The sequence below is a fragment of the Artemia sp. Qi Xiang Cuo genome, chromosome 14, assembly GCF_049724085.1.
Source record: "Artemia sp. Qi Xiang Cuo chromosome 14, ASM4972408v1, whole genome shotgun sequence".
Lineage (NCBI taxonomy): Eukaryota > Metazoa > Arthropoda > Branchiopoda > Anostraca > Artemiidae > Artemia > Artemia sp. Qi Xiang Cuo.
The window spans coordinates 58,748,897-58,772,272 of NC_142807.1; the positions used below are offsets into that span (position 1 = coordinate 58,748,897).

A 23,376-nucleotide genomic window follows, 5' to 3' on the forward strand; every position below is an offset into this window, starting at 1 on the left:
AAAAAAAAAAAAAAAAAAAAAAAAAAGTTGTGTATTTCCAGCAAGAGCGGATCCAGGATTTTTGTTCGGGAGGGTTTTTACCCGATTTTTCACGTGGACTTTGTGTAACATCCTCGAGATGGGTATTTTTTAGACTAGTTTTCAACTCCGTCAAAAAATTCGGGGGGGGGGGGGGTTCAAACCGGGTACCCCACCTGGATACGGCTTTGATTTCCAGTACAGTGCTAGTTTTGCATGATGTCACTAGTAAAGGTAAAATTAACCATTCAGTTTATTTCGCTCGTTTTACTGATGTTTGCTGCATAAGCTTAAAACCGATAGTTTTGTTCGTCTTAATTTTCAATTGTGCTCTTTACTTTCCGAAAAAATTTAATTTGACTTTTATTTTTTCTGATTTTCAATTTGCTATAAACTATACATTAAGTAAGTTGCTTACCCATAAGGTCATTAACAGGATATAATGCATCATTATTCTATGGTACAATTTAGAAGATATCACATTATGCCACTTATACGCATCGAATCCCGGTCAATAGGTTGCAGTAACTGCTACAACCAATTGATGAACTGCAAACCTCTAGTTAAGGGTTTTTGACCATGGCGGCAATATCAGAATTTTCACCAGTCGATATCTCGGGCCCAAATCGCTGTTTTTTTAGGGGAAAATGATCGAAAATGGCACTTTCCTGTAGCAAAATCTATTTTCCTATTTAAAACAGGCCCTAGAACTTTTAATTTACCAGTCAAATGAGTCCTCTTCGGTATTGACGATTGCTTCAATAAGTGCAGCCGAGCTAAAAAAAAAAAAAAAAAAAAAAAAAAAAAAAAAAATGGACACACAGTGTTATCCATGATGGCTTATAACCTTCGATTAACAGTTTTCGGCCAAGACAGTTCATAAGATTGGCTTACCTTTTACTTCCTTCTACCACCATTTTCAAAGAATTTCAGGCCGTTGTTTGAAATCGTAAAAAAAAAGAAGACTATTTTAGAAACTACAAATTGATATTTAGCCAATCCTTACCATTTAGCATTTTCTTACCGTTAGTTACCATTAGTTACTATTTTCTATTCAGTGGCAATGCCAAATTGTTTCACCCTACAAAGTTTCTTTAAAAACTTTTCATTTAATTTTCAGTTACTATTCGCACACAGGGTGAGAGAGGGTGTAAGGGAGAGCTCTTACCAGGAAAAATGGTTCAGTAGACATTAAGAAAAATTATTTTTCCGAAAAGTAAAAAATATATATCAAAAATAGTAAGAAAATAACCTTTCCAAGCATTCGTCCAATGAAAAAATAGTGCTTTGGAAAATCTTCAACAATAAGGTTCACATTCGGATTTGGGTAGAGCATGTTATCTTCCGACATTTTGAAAAATCCTCGATTCGGATCAAAGGCAGTCTTCAGCAATTCTGAGGTGAATTCACGTAAAATACCTCCTCCGTCAATTCCTGCCTCATCAAGTCCGGTGAAATTTATTAACTGAACGCGTAATCTCTTTTTGATGTTCGGCACTAAAAATATAATAATATATAAAAATATAATAATATATAGCCTGTACAAAAAAATATTTCATAAAGCTTGTATGGATTTCCGGATTTACCCATTACCAATAATGACTTAGTAGTAATTGAACCAATGATATTGGACAAGCTTACAGACGGGGATATCATTAGTTAGAACACATAATCATTCCTGTGTCACTTCAAATATTTAATTCAGCTCTTCCTAAAACAACTGCTACATCATTTTTTTTTTCTTCAAATTAATTTTTAAACTTTCTCCAAAAACCAAGCTTTTCAAAGAAAATTAAAGAGCCAAGAATTAAAAAGCCAATTAAAAAGCCATTAAATTTAAAAAAATTAAAAAGCCATTCATTAAGCCAAGAATGAGGAAAAATATAGTCAAATAATCTTCCAAGCCTAAAACTACCACAAATCACTATCAATAAATAAATGAAACTCGAAACGAACAGAAATTACAATTAATAGCCAAGTCAAACTCAAAACGAGCAAAATTAGCCCGAGTAGGGTTAATAACCCCCATGCTTTCTCAAGACCAAAGCACAATTTGCGCTTTATTGAAAAAAAACAAAAAAACAACGTGGATCGTCAGTTTAATTGACATATACTTATATTTATTACTTAAAGTATTGATAATTTTTTATTTATGAAATAAGAAAAGTTAAAACATTTCAAACGTTTTAGTAAAGCGCAACTTGTGTTCTGGTCAAGAAGGCATACGGGTTATCAGCCCTACTCTTGTTAATTTTTGCTTGTTTTGAGTTTGACTCATTACTTTTCTTTGAAAAACTTGTCTCGTGGAAAAAGTTTTTTAAATTAATTGTTGTTCGTTTTTTATTGACATAGTCTTTTTCATGGAAAAAATAATATTTTATATCTTTTCAGTTTTTTTCTATAAGAATCCATAGTATGGGTTGCTATTTGTATGCTGAAGAAACTTCTTCAACAACTTTCAATTCTGACACAAACAGTATTTTTTAATTACATTTTATAGCTTCTGAAGTTGACCTGAAAATAAACTTAATATCATTCCCAAAAAATTCTGTCTATGCTCTTTGACAACCTGGATATACTTACACTCTTTTAATATAGTTAAATTGTTAGAGTAGAAGTAGTAATAGTTGTAGCCCCGAAAGTTTCAACTTAGTACCATCAGTCGTTCTTGATATATTGCTGAAATGTCTTATTGCCAAACATGAATACAATAGCTTTTGATTTCGTTTCCAGCAACATTTAGTTTTAAAGCATAATGGTTCAATTGCATATTTGCGGTGGGTAGACATGCCTAATATCCCTAAAGATATACTTGCTCGATCGTTCTTCTATGCTGAACAAAATGGCTGTCTCAAAATTTTGACTGAATGTGTTTGGAAAATGAATGGGCTTGAGAGAAGGCCTGCTTGCTCTTCAATCTCTTGCTACTCTTAAAATGGGCACCAGAACTTTTAATTTTGAATTGAATTAGCTCCTTTAAAAGTTTCAATGTTATTTCTAGTTATTATAGAGCGGTAATGCCTATGATATTGCTTATATGCCCATTTGAAAACCTGTATGTATACAGTTTTTTCCTTTAATTGAAACTCCTAAACGTTCCCTAAAAGTTTCGTCTTAATACCTTTAGCGTCATTAGTTACATTAACTGTAGTGGCAGTATTAAAAGTATTCATATAGTGCTTTCTGGCTAGTTCAAAATCCCCCATAACTTAACTCTAAAGGTCTAAATTAATAATATAAGTTGTTTTTCAGATATTGCTTTGTCACCTTTCTGAAAGTCCACATAATATTTTCTCTATGAAGCCATATGATTCTAGGCCTGTTTCATTGAAAAACCACCAATCTTCTTCATTCCTCACTTTATTACCTAAGTATTCCTTAAAAGCTTCACCTTAATACCCTTAGCTTGCAAAGTAACAATAGCTGTAGCAGTAAACGGTTAGCACCTTTGGTTTCTTCAACATCCCCTTCAACACACGCTGAAAGTTTCAGCTTAATGCATACCGTCAACTATTCCTGAAGAATTCCTGATGCGTCCGCTTGACAACCTGTGCGGGCATAGTGTGTTTTGATTTAGTTCCATACAGTTTCTATATATTCCAAAATTTTTACCTTAATATCTTTACAAAAACCAACAAAGAGAAAAATCTAAAAAAAAACAACAAACAAACAAAACAATTGTACGGGCAACAATTAGCCGCTTCTGGCCACAGTCTCGTTTTTTTTTTTTTTTTTTATATTTTTTTCTTTGTTGGTTTTTATCATGGCTGGCCAGTTCGGCTTAAGATCTTTCATTAATATCTTTATTTTTAATAGAAGTAGTAGTAGTACATGTAGAATTAATTGTAGTAGCCCAAGCTTTAGTGTCAGTAGTAGTAATAGATGTAGTAATAATAGTAACAGTAGCAGTAGTATAAGTAGAAGCAGTAGAATTAGGATGTAAATATTTCCTTTTGGTTAGTTCAACATCCCTCACAACAAGCCCTGTTAGCTTCAACTTGACATACTAAGCTGTTCCTAAGATATCGATGTTACGCACTTTTGACAACCTGCATACAGAGGGCGTGCTCTAATTCAGTTCATCTTCTCCCTCAAAATTTAATAGTTGTAATAGTAGTCACAGTGGGTCACAGTAGTAGTATTGATATTACTAGTAATAGTATTGAATAGCAGTAGTAATACTAGCAGCAGTAGTACTAACCTATTCACTTTTGGTCAGTTGAACATCCCTGTCAACGAGCCCTTGACGTTTCAACGTAACACCATTCGCCATGGATATGCCATTGCCGATGCGTCCTTTTGATAACCTGTATGTTTATATACTTTTTTAAAATCTTGATCTCTATGCTCTTAGCCCTACAAGTAGTTGCAATAGAAGAAGTAGTAGTAGTAGTAGATGTAGCAGTAAAAGTAGCATTAGCAGTAGTGTGCACATATTGCATTTTGGTGAGATGATCTTCCCCTTTTAGTATTCTCTGGAAGTTTCAACTTAATACCTAAATCTATTCATGAATTTCTCTATTTTGACAATGTGCATGCACATAGCGTCTTTTGATTTAGTTCAAATTTCCCCTTAATACTCTAAATGGAGTAGTGTGGTAGTAGTAGTATTGGTAGTTGTAGTAATATTGATAGCAAGCAAATATTACCTTTTTGATCATCTACCTTATCATTTCCTGAATATTTCAAATTAATACACTCAGTTATTCCTGTATTGTACCCTTTTGACAACCCGTATACATATAACACGTTTTGATTTAGTTCAACAATCGCCTCAACATTCTCTGAAAGACTCACCTGAATACCTTTCGTCTTCTTGGAAAGTAAAGTTCAAACATGCATACCTTTCTCAATAACATATATTATGTGTAAACAATGAACGAATTGCCTAACTTACAGCCCTTGTCCTGAGGACTGTGGGGAGGTTGACATACCCAGTAAAGAACCTTTCAACTATGTTGAACAAAATATTCCCCTTAAAATTTCGATCGGATACGTTTCGGGGAATGATAGGCTTGGGGGGGGGGGGGTGAAGCCCCTCTATTCACTTTTGACTCTTAAAAAGGGCGCTAAAACTTCCGACTTTCAATCAAATGAGCTCCATCCGATCGAACGCTTATACAACTACCCGTTCCATGAAAACCTTATATAATAATAATAATAATAATTTATTTGAACCCTCTATACATACAAAAAATGCAGTTAGAGGAGTATGGAAAAAGAAATTTACGTAACGTTTGGAGATATAACTGTTACGAGACCAAATAGGAACACGAAGAAAATATTTACAAAATTTGAAAAAGACAGACTGAATTTGTTGACGTTCAGACGTGGTAAAAAATTTCCATAATGGCACCAGGAAAAATACATGGGGAGCGAAAAACGAGTTATAAACCTGATCAAGTGGTTTTTTTTTTTTCAAATTGACCTTTAACTCTAGAAAAACGTCCATAGGACTTTCTCAACTTCTCTCTCAACACATTTATAGTTAATGACCTTGTTGTTCGAATTCAGGTCCCGAATGCCAAGGTACAAGGTACTTGAGTGAAGCAGGGGCAGAAATTGAATCAGGGCCAACCTGAATTTTTGAATCGGGAGGGTGATGACAACCAAAAACGATAAATTCAGTTTTAGCAGAAGCGACTGACAGCCCAATGTTAGACAACCCGGCATAAAGGCTGTTCACAGCAGCCTGCAGTGATTGCAAATTATCAGACAGCAGACGAATGACTTGCGTCAATGGATGGCTCGATAAGAAAATGCGGTATTCTGCGGGTTGCGCAGCGGATGGCATTGTTAAATATTGCAGGACTTAACACTGAGCCCTGTTTTGCTCCACGACGCACGGAAATTCGGTTGCTATAAAGATTTTGCACGCGGAAACGTATGGAAGAGTTTTGGTACCATTGCCACAGGGAGGCAAAAATGAATGGGTTTACCCCACTCCTCAAAAGTGCTAAAACAAGCACTGGGCTATATGCCCTGGGCATAGTTTATAACCCTTGCCCATGGGCTCTGGGGGATTGTGTCCACCCTAAAGACGTTGCTATGTAGTTTTTGAGGTATTGGTAGCAATATGGGCATCTCTAATTTTTGATTAAAAACGTTTAGGGAGAAAAGGATGCCAGGAAGGGGAGCTAGTTAATCTCCATCATGTTTGACTCATAAAATGGAACTAGAATTAGACATTCCAAGCCAAATGAACCTCTTCTAAAGTTCAAACGAACACCCCTTCCATAAGAACCTTATATTTCCCTGGGGCACAACATACAACCCTTATCCCCAGACTCTGGGGGATTTTGTCAAATCCAAAGGCCTTATTATATGATCTTTGGACTTTCTTTGGACAAATGGTTATCTCAAAATTTTTATCGGAACCATTTGCCTCGAGGCATAGCCTATAACCCTTGCACTGAGGGCTATTGGGGGGGGGGGGTCATCCTCAAAGAAATAATTTCCAGACCTTTCAACTACACTGAGAAAAATGGCTATCTTAAAATTTTGATTAGATGTGAAAAGGGAATTGATCGACATGGGGGGGGGGGGGCTTGTTGCCCTCCAATCACTTTTGACTATTAAATAAGGCCCTTTCGATTTAGAATCGAATGAACCTTTTTTGAATTTTCAATGACAATAAATGGCCATCTACAAATGGCCATTTATTGGTCGAGGTGTGGGGGAAGGGGGGTATCCGCCCTTCGATTACTTTAAATCTTAAAAATTCAGCTGGATTTACAAATCCAGTGAGCACCTCCGAAGTTCATACGACAACCCTTTCTATGAAAACCTTAAATGTCCCCAGGGCATAACTTAGAACCCTTGCCCCGAGGGCGACGGGGAGGTTATCATCCTCAAGACATAATTTCTGGACCTTTTAACTATGCTGAACAAAATGACTATCTTAAAGTTTTGATTGGATGTGATTGAAGAAATGGTGGGCATGTGAGGGGGATCAGTTCCCCACTAACCCCTTCAATTTCCAATAGAATGAGCCTTTTCAAAGTTTCTACGGCAACAAATGGCTATCAAAAAAAAAAAATTTTTTTGCCTTTGGTAAAATACGAGGTGTGTAGGGCGTTATCCACCCTTCGATCACTCTGAATATTAAAAATGGCACTAGAAATTCTTATTACCAATCCAATGAGCCCCCTCCGAAGTTTATGCGATCACCCTTTCTATATAAGCCTTATATGCCCTCAGGGCACAACTTACAACCCTTTCCCTGAGGGCTGTCATCCTCAAAGACATAATTTCCGGACCTTTCAACTACGTTTAACAGGCTATCTTAGAGTAGAGTAGAATATTTTTGTTTATAACACGTACACAAATAAATGTCACAAAACAGCGCACATGCCTGGTGGCATACTTTAGCGCTGAAAATATTGCCAACGAAAATACACAGCCATTTTCTAACTAAATTTTACAACAACGAAAAAGAAAATCCTGATGAACAAAATGCTTAGCATGTCATAAGATATTTCTTCACCAGTCTTAGAAAATGTCGCTTGTTGCTACATTCTCGAACTGATGCAGGAATTGAGTTCCAGATTTTTGGGCCAATGTGACGGATGCTGAATCCCGCTCTCGATGTCGGGCGAATTTCGCACGAAAAGTCTGAACGATGCGTAGTAGGATAATTATGAAATTGAGAATTAGTTGAATATCGCCGAACCTTTGTTTCTTTCAATTATTCAGGTTGTGGGACAAAAACTTTTTTCCAACGATTTATCTAGTCCAGGTTTTTGATTTTACAAGGTGTGGAAGGTATTGACGACCACCTTTGTTTCTTTTCAGTTGTTCAGGTGCTGGGACTAAAACTTCTTCTTTTGCATTGGCTTGTCTTTTGTCATTATGAAATACGTATCGCCAAACCTTTGTTTCTTATAATTGTTCATATGGTGGGACAAAAACTTCTTTTTCTTCGAACGATTTATCGAGTCCATATTTTAGATTTTTATAAGTATCGTAGGTGTTGATGAGCTTATCCATGTCAAAATTCAAAACCCAACAATTATCGCTATCATTTTCAATTTGTTTGGTTCGTTACACCTCGGCTTATCTTTCATCATTATGAAATACATATCACCGAACCTTTGTTTTTTTAACAAAGGTATGGGGCACGCGGCAGGCTTCTATATATAGATTCTCACTGTCACTTGTCTTCTAAACGCAGAAAATTTGAGCCTTTTCTTGATGTCATGACGTCCAAATGGACCTTAAATTAGAAGTGCTGCATTTGTAAAATTACATTTTTCTTTATTGGACCTTTAACTTTTGCCTCAGCTTGTCTCAAGTTATGTCTCCGTTTTTCAAAAATGCATTACAAAACCCTCACATGGAAAACATTTTCCCCATAAAACAGTCCCCACCCAAACCTCACCCACCTCGGACCGTCTCACATAATGCTACTATCTTGTACACTTTGTCGATGCTTGACTTCATGATACAAAAAACAATTGTCTTTTATATTACGAAAAAAAAATAACGAAACATCCAACTAATTTACGGCTTGTTATTTATTTTATATTCGCTTTTCTCCTCCCTTCTATGCTTTTAATGACCCTTTTTAATTTACTAGTTTTATTTGTTTTAATTTTTTTACATGACATGACCTGTATACATATTCATAATTTTTCATTTATTTGGTTGTTGTTGTTGTTTTTTTTTGACAATTTTGATAGAATGACGGTGTATTTTTTTTTCGCCAGTTATACGTGTATGATTGTTTTTAAACCTTTTTGGATGTAATTCTGTTTTTGCTTTTGTTTTTTACTTCGAAATACGAATTCCGCCCACCCTGGCTTGTGATAGTTATTTTTTTTTTTAACTTATCTTATTTTAAGAATGTAAAACCAATTTTATCCCTACATCTTTGTCACATATTTAATAAAAGGACCTTTGTTGTTGTTTTTTTCGCTGGTAATTCCTTTTTTTTATTTCTTTTTTTTTGTAATATAATACCCATGGGTTCAAAAAGCTAGGTTTTGCGGGTGAAAATTTTCGCTTTTCTCTTTCTCTTGATGTGCTTCAGTACGTTCTGATTTTAATGCACTATCTAATTAAAGAGCTCATTAAATGATCCCTAACTTAGCTGGGGTACCAGCCGTGCGGCCAAATTTTGGCAGCCCGATCCAGCCAGATCGATCCAGCCAGATTTGGACGTACTCCCAAGGGTGCAAGGAAGAATATCTGGGAGTCATTCTGCAAGAAATTTCTTGGTATGGTTCTACCAATGATTTTTTGTACCATTATCCAATATGGTGCATACACGACAAAGTATTTAAGCAAAGTGTTGTACGGAGAGTTAGATCATCTTATAAGACTCATACATAGGACCATAGACCTGGAAAAGACTGGGAGTCCTTACCAGCTGCAAATAAGTATAGGATTTTTCTTACCATTTTCTAAAGACAAATTATCAAAAGCATCTTCGTATAAATAGGATCTTCGAATACGAACAAAAACATTTCCCTGAGGTAGAAATTCTGACATAGCTTGAGATACCTCTTTATCTTGACCTATGAGCGATTGGAAAAGCTTCACTCGGCTAGTGAAGCTAAACAGAAAAGGGGCTTCGTGCAGAATGGCATTTGCTCTTGACTCTCGAACGCTGAGAGGAGGACCGTTACCTAAAACATATAAAAAAATAAATACAAATTCTAATATGGACCCACCAGATTAAACTGAATATCTTTCTCGTCAACAATCAAATGAGATTTTCGCAGACATCTTGGTTAGATACCAAACCAGGACCTTTAAATAAGGTGGGGTGGGGTGGAGGATGTGTGTTCACCACTATTACATATCAAAATATTGCAATAAAATGTCATAAATGGGTAATAGGCTAATTGAAGAAGTCTAGCATCTTAATTTATTTGTTTACAATTAAATCTTTTATGCAACAACCTGAATAACCATGAAGGGGTGGAAATTGTGTTCTTTTGCCTTAGAAAAAAAACAGTGATGAAAATGGAGAAAATACAACAAAAATGAAAGAAAACAAAAGTCTAATAGCTTTATCTGTGAAAAATAAGAAAACTTAAAACTAAATAGCAATAAAAAGAAAACGAATTGAGAAAAAAAGTGTGATTTGTAGTTTCCCTGAGTGACAGTAAAATTGGCAGCAACACATTTCAAGATACACTGATGACAACATCAGAAAAATTTTAAGGGAAAGTTTTCATTTCATATTGCTTTGCTTCACTGTTTTGTTCAGATGCATAGAACATTTACAAAATATGCAACAACGTATCAGAACTGATAAATCATAATTCATTTACCAGTGACGTGTTGATATAATGGGATATCGTGGGAATGATGATAACAAGTTATAGTCCAGGCACCAAGTGCAAAAATCTTGACCCCCCCCCCCCCATGTCGTAAAAGGTACAAATTGTTGGAGAACGGATTATGGTCATTTTGACCCTGCTGATCACGAATCTGTCAGGACCCGTGACCGCCAGCACTGGCATGACACTTTATGCTTTAACTGATGAAAAATTAACGAAGGTAATGTTTCATTAATTTTGTCTAAACGAATATGGTAATCAGAGTGCCAAAGCATGGCAGAATAGAAATAACTGGATGCAAATGAGCTCATCCGATCACTGACTTTAGCAGACAAAAAAAATGCCACCCAACAAAGCATAACAATAGGTGTTGCTTTGGTCAGTATTCGTGAAGTTTACCTTTGTACCCTTTGACCTTTGTACCCTGTCAGGGTAATGACTGAGGCTAAACTAGAAAACTAAGCTTCTTCATGAGATAATGTTACTTTTTAATTGATTACTTTTTATATTTTAATTTGATTATTTATTAATGTTACTAATAATGTTACATAATGCTACTTTTTAATTTGATTATTTGCTGGCTAAAATAGGTTACTAAGGGGCAAATATAAGAAAATACACTTTTCAGTGACTTATTTCAAAATTTTCCCCCATAAAGTAGCCAAAAATCTTAAGTTTGCCTCCTATTGTAGCAAAGTGGTGATTACAGGAACCACCACTCCTTCAGACTCGCTAAAAGCTCAGCCAAAATCCAGTGAATCATGCACAAATAGCTTAAGACTATTGCCTTATAATGAGAGACCACTGTAGAAGGGCACGTTTTATGTGATATTTAAAAGAGTTTTCCATAGGAGGCAAACACTTCACATCTTTCTTTTCTTTGGAATGAATGCACTTGCGGATTGTTCAATGTTAGGGATTCACTGGCTTTTCTACCATACACCCAAGCACCACTTTTTGACATAGTTTAGTAATGTCTTCCTCATATTTTGGCAGATTTGAGATGTTGCATTGAACTATGGAATAAATATTTACCATGAGCCCTGTCATTACAGATTTTTCTGCAGCACCAACCAAAGTTTGATTCCCTTTTAAATAGAAAAGGCTCACTGTATCACAACCACTAATGCAGTAGATTAATCCTATTGAATTTACTAATACTAACCCCATGTTTTTCATGATAAGATGTAGTGGTATCAGCTTTTCTCCCATGTACAGACACAATTCCGGCTCTTCAACTGTGCTAAGAGAGGCCAACTCTTTGAAATGGCGTATTAGAATAACAACATGTTAAAGCTACTATTTCTCTGAATTAAGAAGCAATCCCAGCAAACAGGCTAGAACAAAGCTAGAAGCTTTACTTTCAGTAGATAGTAAAGTTGAAGTTTTGATTATCCTCGGGCAAAACCACTCAGCAAAACAGTTGCAGAAAAAGCAGAAATACTGCCACTGACCCTTTAGAGTTATAAAAATTAAGTTGTACTGCCTGTAATCAGATGCCTGTCAATAATATACCATACACAGCACTCTGTAAAGCAATAAAAACATTACCAAAAATTGCTCTGGTTTGTCAACGTTTCATGGTGACTTTGCTAATAATTGGTTGTTTTTTTTTTTTTTTTTTTTTTTTTTCAATTTTTAATGTTTTATTTTAAAAAAAACTAAGTCACCAAATTAATGAAACTCCGTTCCCTCTTAAATCAGCAATTAAATGACTCCCATGCAGGAACAGAACAGGACTGCCATACCTTTTGAGAAACTAAAAGTACCAAAAGTAACCAGTATTTGCTAACCATTTAAACTTTAAAAGAATTTAAGCAAAACCTTACTAAATTTTAATGGGAAATTTTAGAAAACGATAGATGGAAGCTTTGAAAAGTGAAAATATGACATTCTTGTCATTGTTTGTATACATGGCATCTCCATGGATGTGATTATGCTTCTCTTAGAAAACTTACTGTAGAAAACTTACAGTCACTGTAAAATTTGTACTGATATATGGCATTGTTAAAGCTACCCTTCCTCTGAATTGGAAAGCCATCCCAGTAAACAGGCTAGAACAAAGGTAGACGTTTTACTTTCAAAAGATAGTAAAATTGGAGCTTTCATTATCCTCAGGGCCTTTTGGTCAATTTGTAAAGAAGTTGGACGCAAGGCAGAAATACTGCCATTGATCCTTAAAAAATAAAGTTGTACTGCCTGTAATCAGTTGCCTGTCAATAATATACCATACATAGTACTATATAAAACAATAAAACAATACCTAACATTGCTCTAGTTTGTATGATTTTGATGTCAGCTTTGCAAATGCTTGCTTATGTTTTTAAATTGTCAATGTTTTATTAAAAACGAACCATATAATTCATGAAATTCTTTTCCCTCTCGAATCAGTAGCTGGATGACTTCCATGCAGGACCAGCACAGGACTGCCATACCCCAAGCCATACCTTTTGAAAAACTTTACCAATTTATTGGTTAATTCAGAATAACAAGATAACTAACATAACTAACATAACAAGATAACTAAGAAACAAAAATACCCATTTGATTCGAATTCAGTACTGTATCCAAATTTTACAACCATTACTTGCAGGAACTCCTCCCACAGATTAAAAAAAATTTCATTGACAGGATTCTGTACATCTTCTAGGTTCTATAAATCAAGCTTTAGTAAAATATTTTTTATTTACTTTTTAACTCTAGATTCTATAAATAGGGTTTTAGTAGTAATAAGATATTTTTATCAGGGGTAGCTAATCTGCAGCTTCACCAAAGAAGAGATTCAGGGACAGCCCCTGGAGTTGTGAGTGTTGTCGCCTAAATCGGTGAGAAACATGGTATTTTTCTATCTTCAAAAAAATGGCAGAATTGTGTTCAGTAAGAATGAATATTGTAGTTTTGGTTGAATTAGCAGCAATTCAGTTTGAATTAGACTACCATCATATTACAATAGCCTAGGCCATACTCCTGTCTTTTCAAAGGTGGAAAAATACGGCGTTCCTGAGAAGCCTACAACCCAAACCCCAAGTGAGCTGAGAACTAAACTGAAACTGGGTTTTTCAAATTCCAGCATAAAAATTTTCCCATTCATGTACAATTGGAATAGCTAACTAGGAGATAAACTTATCTTTAGGATTAGAATTAAATTTGGAATCAATATAGGCCTAACATTAATTTATGTCAGAAGTAGGCTATTTAACAAAGCTTTACTTTGGAAAATATCCAAAAAGTCTAAATTTAGATTTTTTCTTCTTCTGTAAATACGAGACTTTTCTTGCTGCAGGAATGCTGCCTAGCCCCAAAGTTATCGGCCATGTTTCGATTCTTGTCATTCGAAAACTTTGACGAAACCGTATATTTCTAAGCAAGTTTTTTTCTATGATGTTGCCCCTCTGGAAAGCTCGACCCGAGCAAATCAGAATCACTAATATCGATTCTATAAACCTATGCACTCAGAAAATTAGTACCTGACACAACATGTGCTTTTGGAAATAAGCAAGATAGCTTCACGTGGCGCCCGGACTATTAAGTATATAACGACACGTAATGAGAATGATGTGGTCAATAAATCAGTTAGTCAAAATATTAGGATGTAAAACACATGTTTTTGCAAGAGTTATACAATCGTGTGGCTCAAGGTGAATTATTATTATTATTTATTTATTACCCGTCAAAAAAACGTAAAAAAGATAGAGTATCGCTTAAAAAGAAAAAACACAAAAAAAAACACATCGAACAAATTACAAAAACGAGAAACAAAAACTCAATTATACACTGCAGTGCAGGTACGTAACATAATTTACTTTTTAAACTCCCAAGTACTGAACAAATAATTGTTGTCAAGTTCAAACTAGTTACCCGAGTTATTTGCAAGAACGTCAAAAAGAAGGAGAGGTAGAGTCCATTTGCCCTCTAAATTTAAAAATACCGTTTAAGGTATGTTTTCATGGAAAAATAAATTTTTTGGTTTTTTTACCTAAACTATTTAAAAAAAAGCGCCCCCCCCCTAGATTCTGAAAATTCATTTTTACTAGGCATACACTGAATACACAAGACGACAACACTGGGGACATCACAAATTCGCAACGGTCATCCTTTTTCGACACAGCCCTCCTATGGACGGATCCAGGTTTTTTTTGGGGGGGGGGGGCAAAATAGGTTGATCCGATAAACTTGCGTTGGGAGTAAGTATAATTAGCGCAAACTTGCGTTAATTAAGTAAATTACACTACTTAAGACTACTTTAGGGGGGACCCTCGCCCCCCTGGATCCGCCACTGAGCCCTTCTGATAAAATATTCCATACGTCATTTCCTCTAAGTCTGCCTACTTTAAAATATTTTCGTCTCTATAATATGATTTTAGCCTCCGAGGCCCAATTTCGAGAAACTTCACAGCTTTTCCAGATTACAACATCCGTAACTTACTTATAAATCGCTCAGATACATCACTGAAGAGGTACAGATACAGAGGTACAAAGGTACAGATACATCACTGAAACTCCACGTTTGTTTTTCTTCAAAATGATGTAGCTTTTGAAATTTTTTCTAAAGCAACGCTATGCATGGTCAACTTGATGTACAATTAAATGGTCAACTTGAATTGGTTAATTCATCGACTAAGCTTACCATTTCCAAGCAAACACAATTTAATTACTTTTTGCTATTTTAATACTAATTACTATTTAATTACAATTTATTTTCGTTGTTTCAAGCAATTATGGTCACGACCGCTTTTAATTCAATAAAAAATTTTTTTTTAACTAAAACGGGTATGACAAAAAACACAAAAGGATAACGTGCATACCTTTGTTACTTGCAATATTTCTTTTTATGTAATAAATAAATATATTAATAAATAAATATACTTTTTAAAATAGATATATGCAACAGTTCCTAGACATTAAATATATGGATGCAACAACACACCTTACAGTGTGTTCCCTAGAATTTACGCAATAAGTATTTCTTTCCGGGATTTTTTTTTTGGGGGGGGGGGGGATGGCGCAAAATAAGTTGAACCGATGAACTTGCGTTAAGAGCAAGTTTAATTTGCGCAAACTTGCGTTAATTAGGTAAATTACACTACTTTTGACTACGTTGGGGGGGGGGGGGCCTCTCTCACCCCCTGGATCCAACACTGTTCTCAAGGTAAGGAGATGAATTGTACTCAAAGATTTTACAGTATTTAGACCTTTACGTTCAAGAAAGGGGGATAAGGAAAATAACTAAACTCCTCTTACTAGTAAAATTGTTCGTTTTAAGTGACTTGAACATCCAGTTTAATTTCTAAATTGTTTTAAGATTTACTTGTTCATCTACATTAGTATCTGTTGGCTTTGTGTTTTCTTTGATCGTTTTTGATAATTTCTGCTCTTTTTTGGTTTCATTTTTTATTTAACATTATTTTCTGTTGTTGTTAATGTGTGTGTTTTTTATTATATTTTTTCTGCTTTTCTTAATTTTAATTTTAATATTTAATTTTCTTTAAAAGACTACTTTTTAGTAAATATTTTTAATTAATTCCGTTACAATGATTAGATACTTCTTTACAAAACTGGTCTCTTAAAATACGCAAAAAGACCTTATTCTCAATGTCCAGTGGTATGAAGATGAATTATACTCAAAGATCTTATAGTACTAGACTCCAGGCAAAATTGCATTGAGAAACCAAATATGATTTATATTCCCCGTACGTAGAATCCTTTCCTGCACTGAAATTTGAATTTCCTGGGTCTGAATAGGTATTCAATTGTATCTTCTCTCATTAAAGGTCTATCTATGAAGGGTACATTTTTTTCACATAGCACTTTTTGCAGTCTATAGTATTTCAAGGTCTTTGATTATACAATTGAGTAATATATGAGTAATTAGTTGTGAATAATTGAGTAATGAGTAATATACAATTTTCAATTATAAAAAGGATGTTTTAGTATTACACGAAATGAAGAAGAAACAAACTATAAAATGTACTCCAGAAATCCGGTTATTTATCTCTACGCAAGGGAAAATTTCAAGTTATGATATATCTTTCTTGTTATGATATACCTCTAAATTATACCTTTTTTGTGTTTTATCCTTTGCGGCTGGGTAAAAAGCTTCGGTTTCGTTTCAAATGTACTAATATTCAAAGGTATGTCCTCTCCTATTCTGGAAGCAGTCCAAGTATCCTCGGAACAAAATCTGTGTCGCGTATCCCTTGTGTGAATATGTCGCAGCAGTGATACAACAGCCTGTAAGTAATAATAAATCACAGAGAAAGAAAAGAAATATTTTTAAACCAAGAAGATTGGTCTTCAATAAGGTTAGAGGTGGGTTGGCCACTAATTTACGGAGGTATTTCCTCAATTCAGTAGAGGGGTTCACATTCAAAATGAAAAAAAAAATTAATAGATTAAACCAATGTACTTATACCTTCACACAGATGGGACAAGTTTGAACTCCAGTTCCTCCTGAGATAATTCCAAAATCGTCAACCCCCCTTCCGGAAAAAAATGTAAAATATATTTCTAATAATAAAATTTTTTCTTTATGACACCCCCCCCCCCCCACTCTACCTGCCGAAGGCAAGCCCCGTGGGCCTGAGTATTTATGCATCTATGTATGTGCAGTATTTACACTTTTTTTGTGATTTTGTTTCATAAAGAATTTCCTTCACAAAAAGAATCTGTTTGATCCAACTCGAGTTAAAGAATCGGCTGAACTGAATTGTTCTTGGTATCAGGCACAAATAATTTGACATTAATCTGAACGTGCTGACCTCTATACCTCGAAGTTTACCCTTATAACCAAAGATCGTTTGAGCTAAGGAGCCAAACAAATATACTTATGCCATCTACAGTTCCTACACACAAGTGACTGATTAAAATCATATTAATTTATTTTTGACGGTTGGTATGGGTTTACTTTTGTTACTTTTGGTTCCTTAAAAAAACTTTAAATATTTTTGGGGTTAAAACAATGGATGCAATTGATTATTGTACAAAAAATTCACATTTTGAAAATGATTTTAATACATTTTTTATGATGAGTCTATTTTTTATTATTGGTGTTATCTCTTGGTTCCATTAGCTGGCCCTGTCTATTCACTGTCTGACTTTACCCGTCGGGTGAGACACCTATCCGGCTTATCTTTTGATTTTGACCCAACCACGAACGGCTTGAAAAACCCTAAAGAAAGACGACAAAAAAGATGGGCGAACGTTAGACACAGTTGAATCACTTCCCAAACCATCAGCCTCCAACTCTTGCCCAAACCAATCTCGAGATGACGAACGGCCATCAGCCTTCAGCCGAACCATCAGCCTACAAATTTTGCCCAATCCGCTCTTGAGATGACAAGCGGCACTGACGTCTGGTTCCCTTTACGCTGTCGAGCGAAAGCCTTAAGTGAAGTCAAAAGTCAAACTGGTTCTCGATGTTGAAGCATAAATGTAACAATGAATAGCATTTTAATAATGGTTGGTCAGGAGAGGGAGATGTTGGGGGAGGGGTCGGCTGTATTAGGTGAACAAATAGTAAGTATATTTTTTATTTATATTTGTTAAACATTTATTCATGAATGATAATATTTAATTTATAAATTCTTTGTGTTCCCAGTTAGCAAGTCAATGAGCAATTTATAGTTTATAGAAAGCGTTGTCGTAGAAACTTCAAAAAGGGCTCATTCGATTGGAAATTGAAATGACTAGTGCCCTTTTTAATAGTCAAAAGTGATTGGAAGGCAAGTAACCCCCCTGCCACGCTCACCATTTATCCAAACACATCCCATAAAAATTTTGAGATCGCCCGCTTGTTCAACGTAGTTGACTGGTCCGGACCTAATATCTTCGTGGATGACACTCACCGCCTCCCCCACACAACCCTCAGGGTAAGGGTTGTAAGTTATGCCCTGGGGTCATATAATGTTTTTATTGAAAGCTTTGTCGTAGAAACTTGAAAAAGGGGTCATTCGATTGGAAATTCATAGGGCTAGTGCCCTTTTAAATGTCGAAGGTGATTTGAGAGCAACTAACCCCCCTCTCACGCCCACCTTTTTTCCAAACACATCCAAATCAAAATTTTTGGACAGCCATTTTGTTCAACGTAGTTGAAAGTTTTGGAAAGTAGGTCTTTAAGGATGACAACTCCTCCCCCCCACAGCCCTTAGGGCAAGGGTTGTAAATTATGGCCTGGGGGCATATGGGGGAAATGTGGGATGAGAGGGGTGTTAGTTGCCCTCCAATCACTTTCGACTTTTAAAAAGGGCACAAGCCACTCCAATTTCCAATCGAATGAGCTGTTTTGAAGTTTCTACGACAACTCCTTCGATACGAAGTGCCCTGGCATGAAAAAAAAATACATTGTGCCAACATCGTTCTTTACTTAGGCAGCGCGATTGCGCTGCCTATGATTAAGGGTCTAAAGTATAATCAGACGAAGGGTACACGTCTTGCCCATGATCCACCAAAATATTGCCATGCCCCACCGCTGGGGCCTACGCCCCACGTTGGGAATCACGGGTCTAGGATGAAGAAGAAAGAGAGAAAAAAGGTAACTTACAACCTTTATGAATTCCATGGAAGATGAACAAGAAGAAACCGGGATGAAGGAGCAGCATAAAAAGAGGAGAAGGATCAGGTTCCGGAGCCTAACATAAGGACTATAATGTAAAAGAAAAATAGGAAACAATAAAAAATCTTTACGAATACCAAGGAAGATGGCCGATGCATCAGCTTTGAAGAAACTGGAATGAAGGGGGAGCATAAAAGAAGAAGGAGCAGTTTCTGAGCATAAAAAAAAAGCTAGGATGAAGAAGTGTGAGAAAAAGAAAACTAAAACCTTTATGAATTCCATGGAAGATGGACAAGAAGAAACTGGGATGAAGAAGCATAGAAGGAGGATGAGGAGAACTTTCCAGAGCCTAAGATAACAGGTGCCAGGCACAGTTGCCGTCTTTCCCCTGAAACAGCACCCTGGGTGGGGCTCTGGCTACTCATAAAAAAAAGAAGAAGAAAGATACAAATTTATGTCCAAGTTTTACTTTATTACAACTTGAACCCAATTTATCCTCTTTCTGTAGCATACACCCCATCCCTCCTCCACTATTCAAGATCTATACATTTTCTCGCACACTTCCAATACTTTCCTTCCCCAATTCATGTTTTTAGGATGTTTACTAGTTTCTTTCCCTTTACTGAAAAATACATTTTCATTAATCACCTAATAAATTTAAATCTAATAAAATAATAAATGAATAATTTAATAAATAAATAATAAATTTAAATAAACCCGAATAAAGTCTTTAAATATTGTGAAAAACCAATCTTTCAAGAATTGGGAGGAATCAGAATCTGCCTTATTTTGGGGCTGGCCATGTTAATTAAAAAAAAAAAAAATCTACTTACTTTAAAAAGACAATTCCAAACTTCAGGATCAAAGTTCATTTTTGATATTTCCTTCTCTGTAAGAACCGTTGATGGATAGGCTAATTCAACTAGACCAACGCACAACTCCCGGAGTGATAGACTCATATCAATCATCTCACTCAGTGAAAACGGCACCGAGGATTGGGCTGCAGCTTCTGAAACATACCATAAATAAAGTATCAACAATATATCATAATAAAATACTATAATAATAAACTAAACTATAATAATAAAATAAACTATAAAATAAAATATATAAAAAATAATGTAATAAAAATTAAAAATTTCAGAGTTTCATTAACGAAAAGTAATTCTGATTTTCTGCTGATGACGGTTACTGTACATGCGATCGAAATATCTAGTATATTTTGTGAATCTTATTAACACTGTCTAATAAAATTATCCATATTCGAACTTTTGTTTATCGTCATGAAAAGGTAGCGTGGTCTTCGAAATTATCTAAATCTGAGTTATTATAAGAATTGATAAGGCTGCAAAACAGAAAACTAAAGATAAAATACACACAAAACACTGAGTTTTTAAAAAGAATTTGAGTTTAGAGATTCTTATTTCTGGATTTTGAACACGTTTTGGAAAAATATCCTTCTATCTAATATACCATACACACAAAACATACACACATATTTCAATTTTATGAAGAGTTATGTAACATATTAACAATTTAAAAAAAACTATTTTAAAATGTTTTAAAATTACTAAGAACGACATTTATTTTATTAGAACATATACAAAATATAAAAAATTACACGCAAAAATTTAGACACAATAAGGCCTGAAAACACATTTGATGACGTTGAACTGAAAAGGGGAAAGAGGGGTTTAGAGATTGAGTTTAGAGATTATGACTTCTGGATTTTGAGTACGATTTATCAAAAGATACTTCTATCTATTATACATACACATAAAACATAAACACATATTCCAGTTACGTAATATATAAACAATTTAGAAAGAACTAATTTAAATATTTTAAAATTACTAAGAAAGACATTTGTTTAGAACATATGAAAAGTGTAAGAGATTATATGCAAAAATTCACAAAAACAAAGCCTGAAAACAAATTTAATGATGTTGCACTGAAAAGAGGGAGGGAAGGGAATGAAGGAATAATCTCTATACTATGGAATAGGGATTTGACATGAATGAATAATTTATACTTGGAACAGCGCAATTTCCTGAATGTCGTTATGGACAGATCAGGGGGGTTATGTGAGCCTTGGAGTTTGTGTTATCGGATCTTTGAACTATTCTGAACAAAATGGTTATCTCAAAATTTTGATTGGATCCATTTGGGGAAAGAGGGAGGGGGGCTAGTTGCCCACCTATTGGTTTGGACTCTTAAAAAGAACACTAGAACTTCCGATTTCCAATCGAATGAGCCCCCTCCAAAGTTTGTACAACCACCCCTTCCATCTGAATTGCCTTTGGGAAAAAAACATTAAAAGCTTGAGGCCTTATGGCCTTTAACACAAGAAACGCTTGCCCTGGGCACAGAAATTTTAGGGGTACGAATTTCAAATCAATAATTTAACAGTTATAATTAATTTGTAATTTTTGAAATTTTATCTTTATTGAAATAAAGTAGAGGGCGCAGTCGGCAGTAAGTCGAATCAGAAATGTTCCCTTTTCCCATATCTTCATCACCATTACTTGGAAATACAAGTAACTGAATCGAATTTAATTAATTCTAAAATTTTATTGTGTTATTTTTTATTCAAATTTTTTATTAAGTGAAAACTTTGTTAAAATTAGAGGGAAGGGGAGGGCACTAATCAAGATTTTGCCCCGGGCGCAATAGAGGCCAGAACTACCACTAGGACAACCATGTGAGCCATAACTTGAATGAGGGGTAAGCCCTCGTTCAAGTGCACGTTTATAGGGGTATTTGAAAGAGGTGGTTATTTTCTCATTGCTCTTCTTTTACTAAAAAATTGTATTATCTACTTTAGAATCAGATTTTTGTTTTATTTCCTCTTTCATTATCAATTTTTTTTGTTCCATTGACCATTTTAGGAACCAAGTTCCTAAGGATGAATAGTTTGTTAAATAATAATAATAATATTGTTAAATAATAATAATGAACGCTGTTACCGAAGTCTCTCACTTTTGTTTTTAGGAAAATCAACATCCTTATACAATTCGTAAAGCGTTTCTCCCTATTATCATCAATCAACAAAGGCGGGAGCTCTTCCTAATTTGATTCCTTTTTTTTACTAAATCACCACAATATCTATCTTCCTATTATAATTTCTTTATTTTTTTTCCTCTTTATTATTAAAGCTTTTTTTCACATTTTAAGTCTGTTAAAACAGAAGTTCGAGTCTTTGTATCGCCTATTATTTGGTTTAGGACAGGGTTAGTGGTGTCACTCTTGTAAGCTTAGCCAGAGTCAACACAACTCTAAATGCGCATCTTGAAAGATCCGGGGAAGGTAAACACAAAGGGTGTGTGAAGCAGAGGCCCCCATTGCACTTCCTAGCTGAATAACCAAGATACGGTAATCAGCACCATCTGCAGGGACTGTAAAGCCTAGTGCCACGTCCTTTTGCCATTAATTTTTGAAATCTTGACAATTTTTATTTGATATTAGACACTGCAACCAGAAAAAATTACTTCTCCCGAATCCAAGAACGCAGATAAACACCATGTGGTTTATCACAATCCTCCACATTTATTAGTTCACAATACTCGTGGATTAACAAGAAGGTAAAAAATAACATATGTGCAAAGTATATCATGACTTAAAACTGTATTTGCATCACTATAGGGACTTAGGGGCAGCAAATCATTTGCTCTGTTACCCATTATTCAATTTAAGGAACTCAAAACTACGTTTTAAATAGTAAAAACTCGAAGCTTAAATAATTAAAAATCGACAACTGCAAAATTAAAAATATTAAAATGAAAATAATTCTTCTAATTTATGTAAGCAACACAAACTATGCAATTAAACGTGTGGACAATTGAAATAATCGAACACTTAAAAACGGGAAATTTTGTTTAATAAGACCCAGAAAAAAATTAACATAAAAATAATAATAAAAGTCCACCTTCACATTCTGAGACCTTTATCAATGAAAAATTACAGAAAAATTATCCTAAACAAAACATATAAGAACATTGTTCTTTGGTGCTTGACCACATTGGATTTTGTTGAAATGGGATTTATTTCTTTTTTTTATACCGACTGTTGTGTTTTTCTTTATAGGTTTTCTTTAGGCAAGATTTTTGTTTTATTTTTCTGTTAATAAAGACTTCTAGAAATGAATAAGAAATATTCTGACTTTTATTATTATTTTTGCAGTATTCTTTTTTGCCCTGTCTTGTTAACAAATTTACCCGGTTTTAATTATTTTTGTTTTAATTATAAATAGAAAAGCAGAATGGTCTATAAACTAAAAAAGATGTGAATGTATAAAATACTAAAATTTAGATTTAAAGAGGGAAAAAATTAACAATTTGATTAAATTTAAACAAAATTGACCCCCCCTCACACACACACACAGTAATGACTTGGTCGACTGCCGTAGGATTAAAATAAATTAGCATCATAAAATGTAAGGAATAGCATAGCGGGATTTTAATTATTCGTAATAATAAAAATAGGTAACAACTGAAAAATATTATTTTACTACACATTCCC

The 23,376-nt window shown here is 34.7% G+C and overlaps 1 protein-coding gene across 1 annotated transcript in view; it reads right to left on the bottom strand.

Annotated features, from left to right (window-relative positions):
- The window catches only part of LOC148944699 (ubiquitin-protein ligase E3C), a 103,553-nt gene that overhangs the window by 21,593 nt on the left and 58,584 nt on the right, over nucleotides 1-23,376 (bottom strand). The window contains exons 9-12 of the mRNA XM_089100233.1: nucleotides 19,692-19,867; nucleotides 16,367-16,538; nucleotides 9,417-9,647; nucleotides 1,271-1,515 (exon numbers count right to left, since the gene is read on the bottom strand). Of these exons, the coding sequence (XP_088956359.1) occupies nucleotides 1,271-1,515; nucleotides 9,417-9,647; nucleotides 16,367-16,538; nucleotides 19,692-19,867 (824 nt within the window). The remainder of the gene's footprint in view (nucleotides 1-1,270; nucleotides 1,516-9,416; nucleotides 9,648-16,366; nucleotides 16,539-19,691; nucleotides 19,868-23,376) is intronic.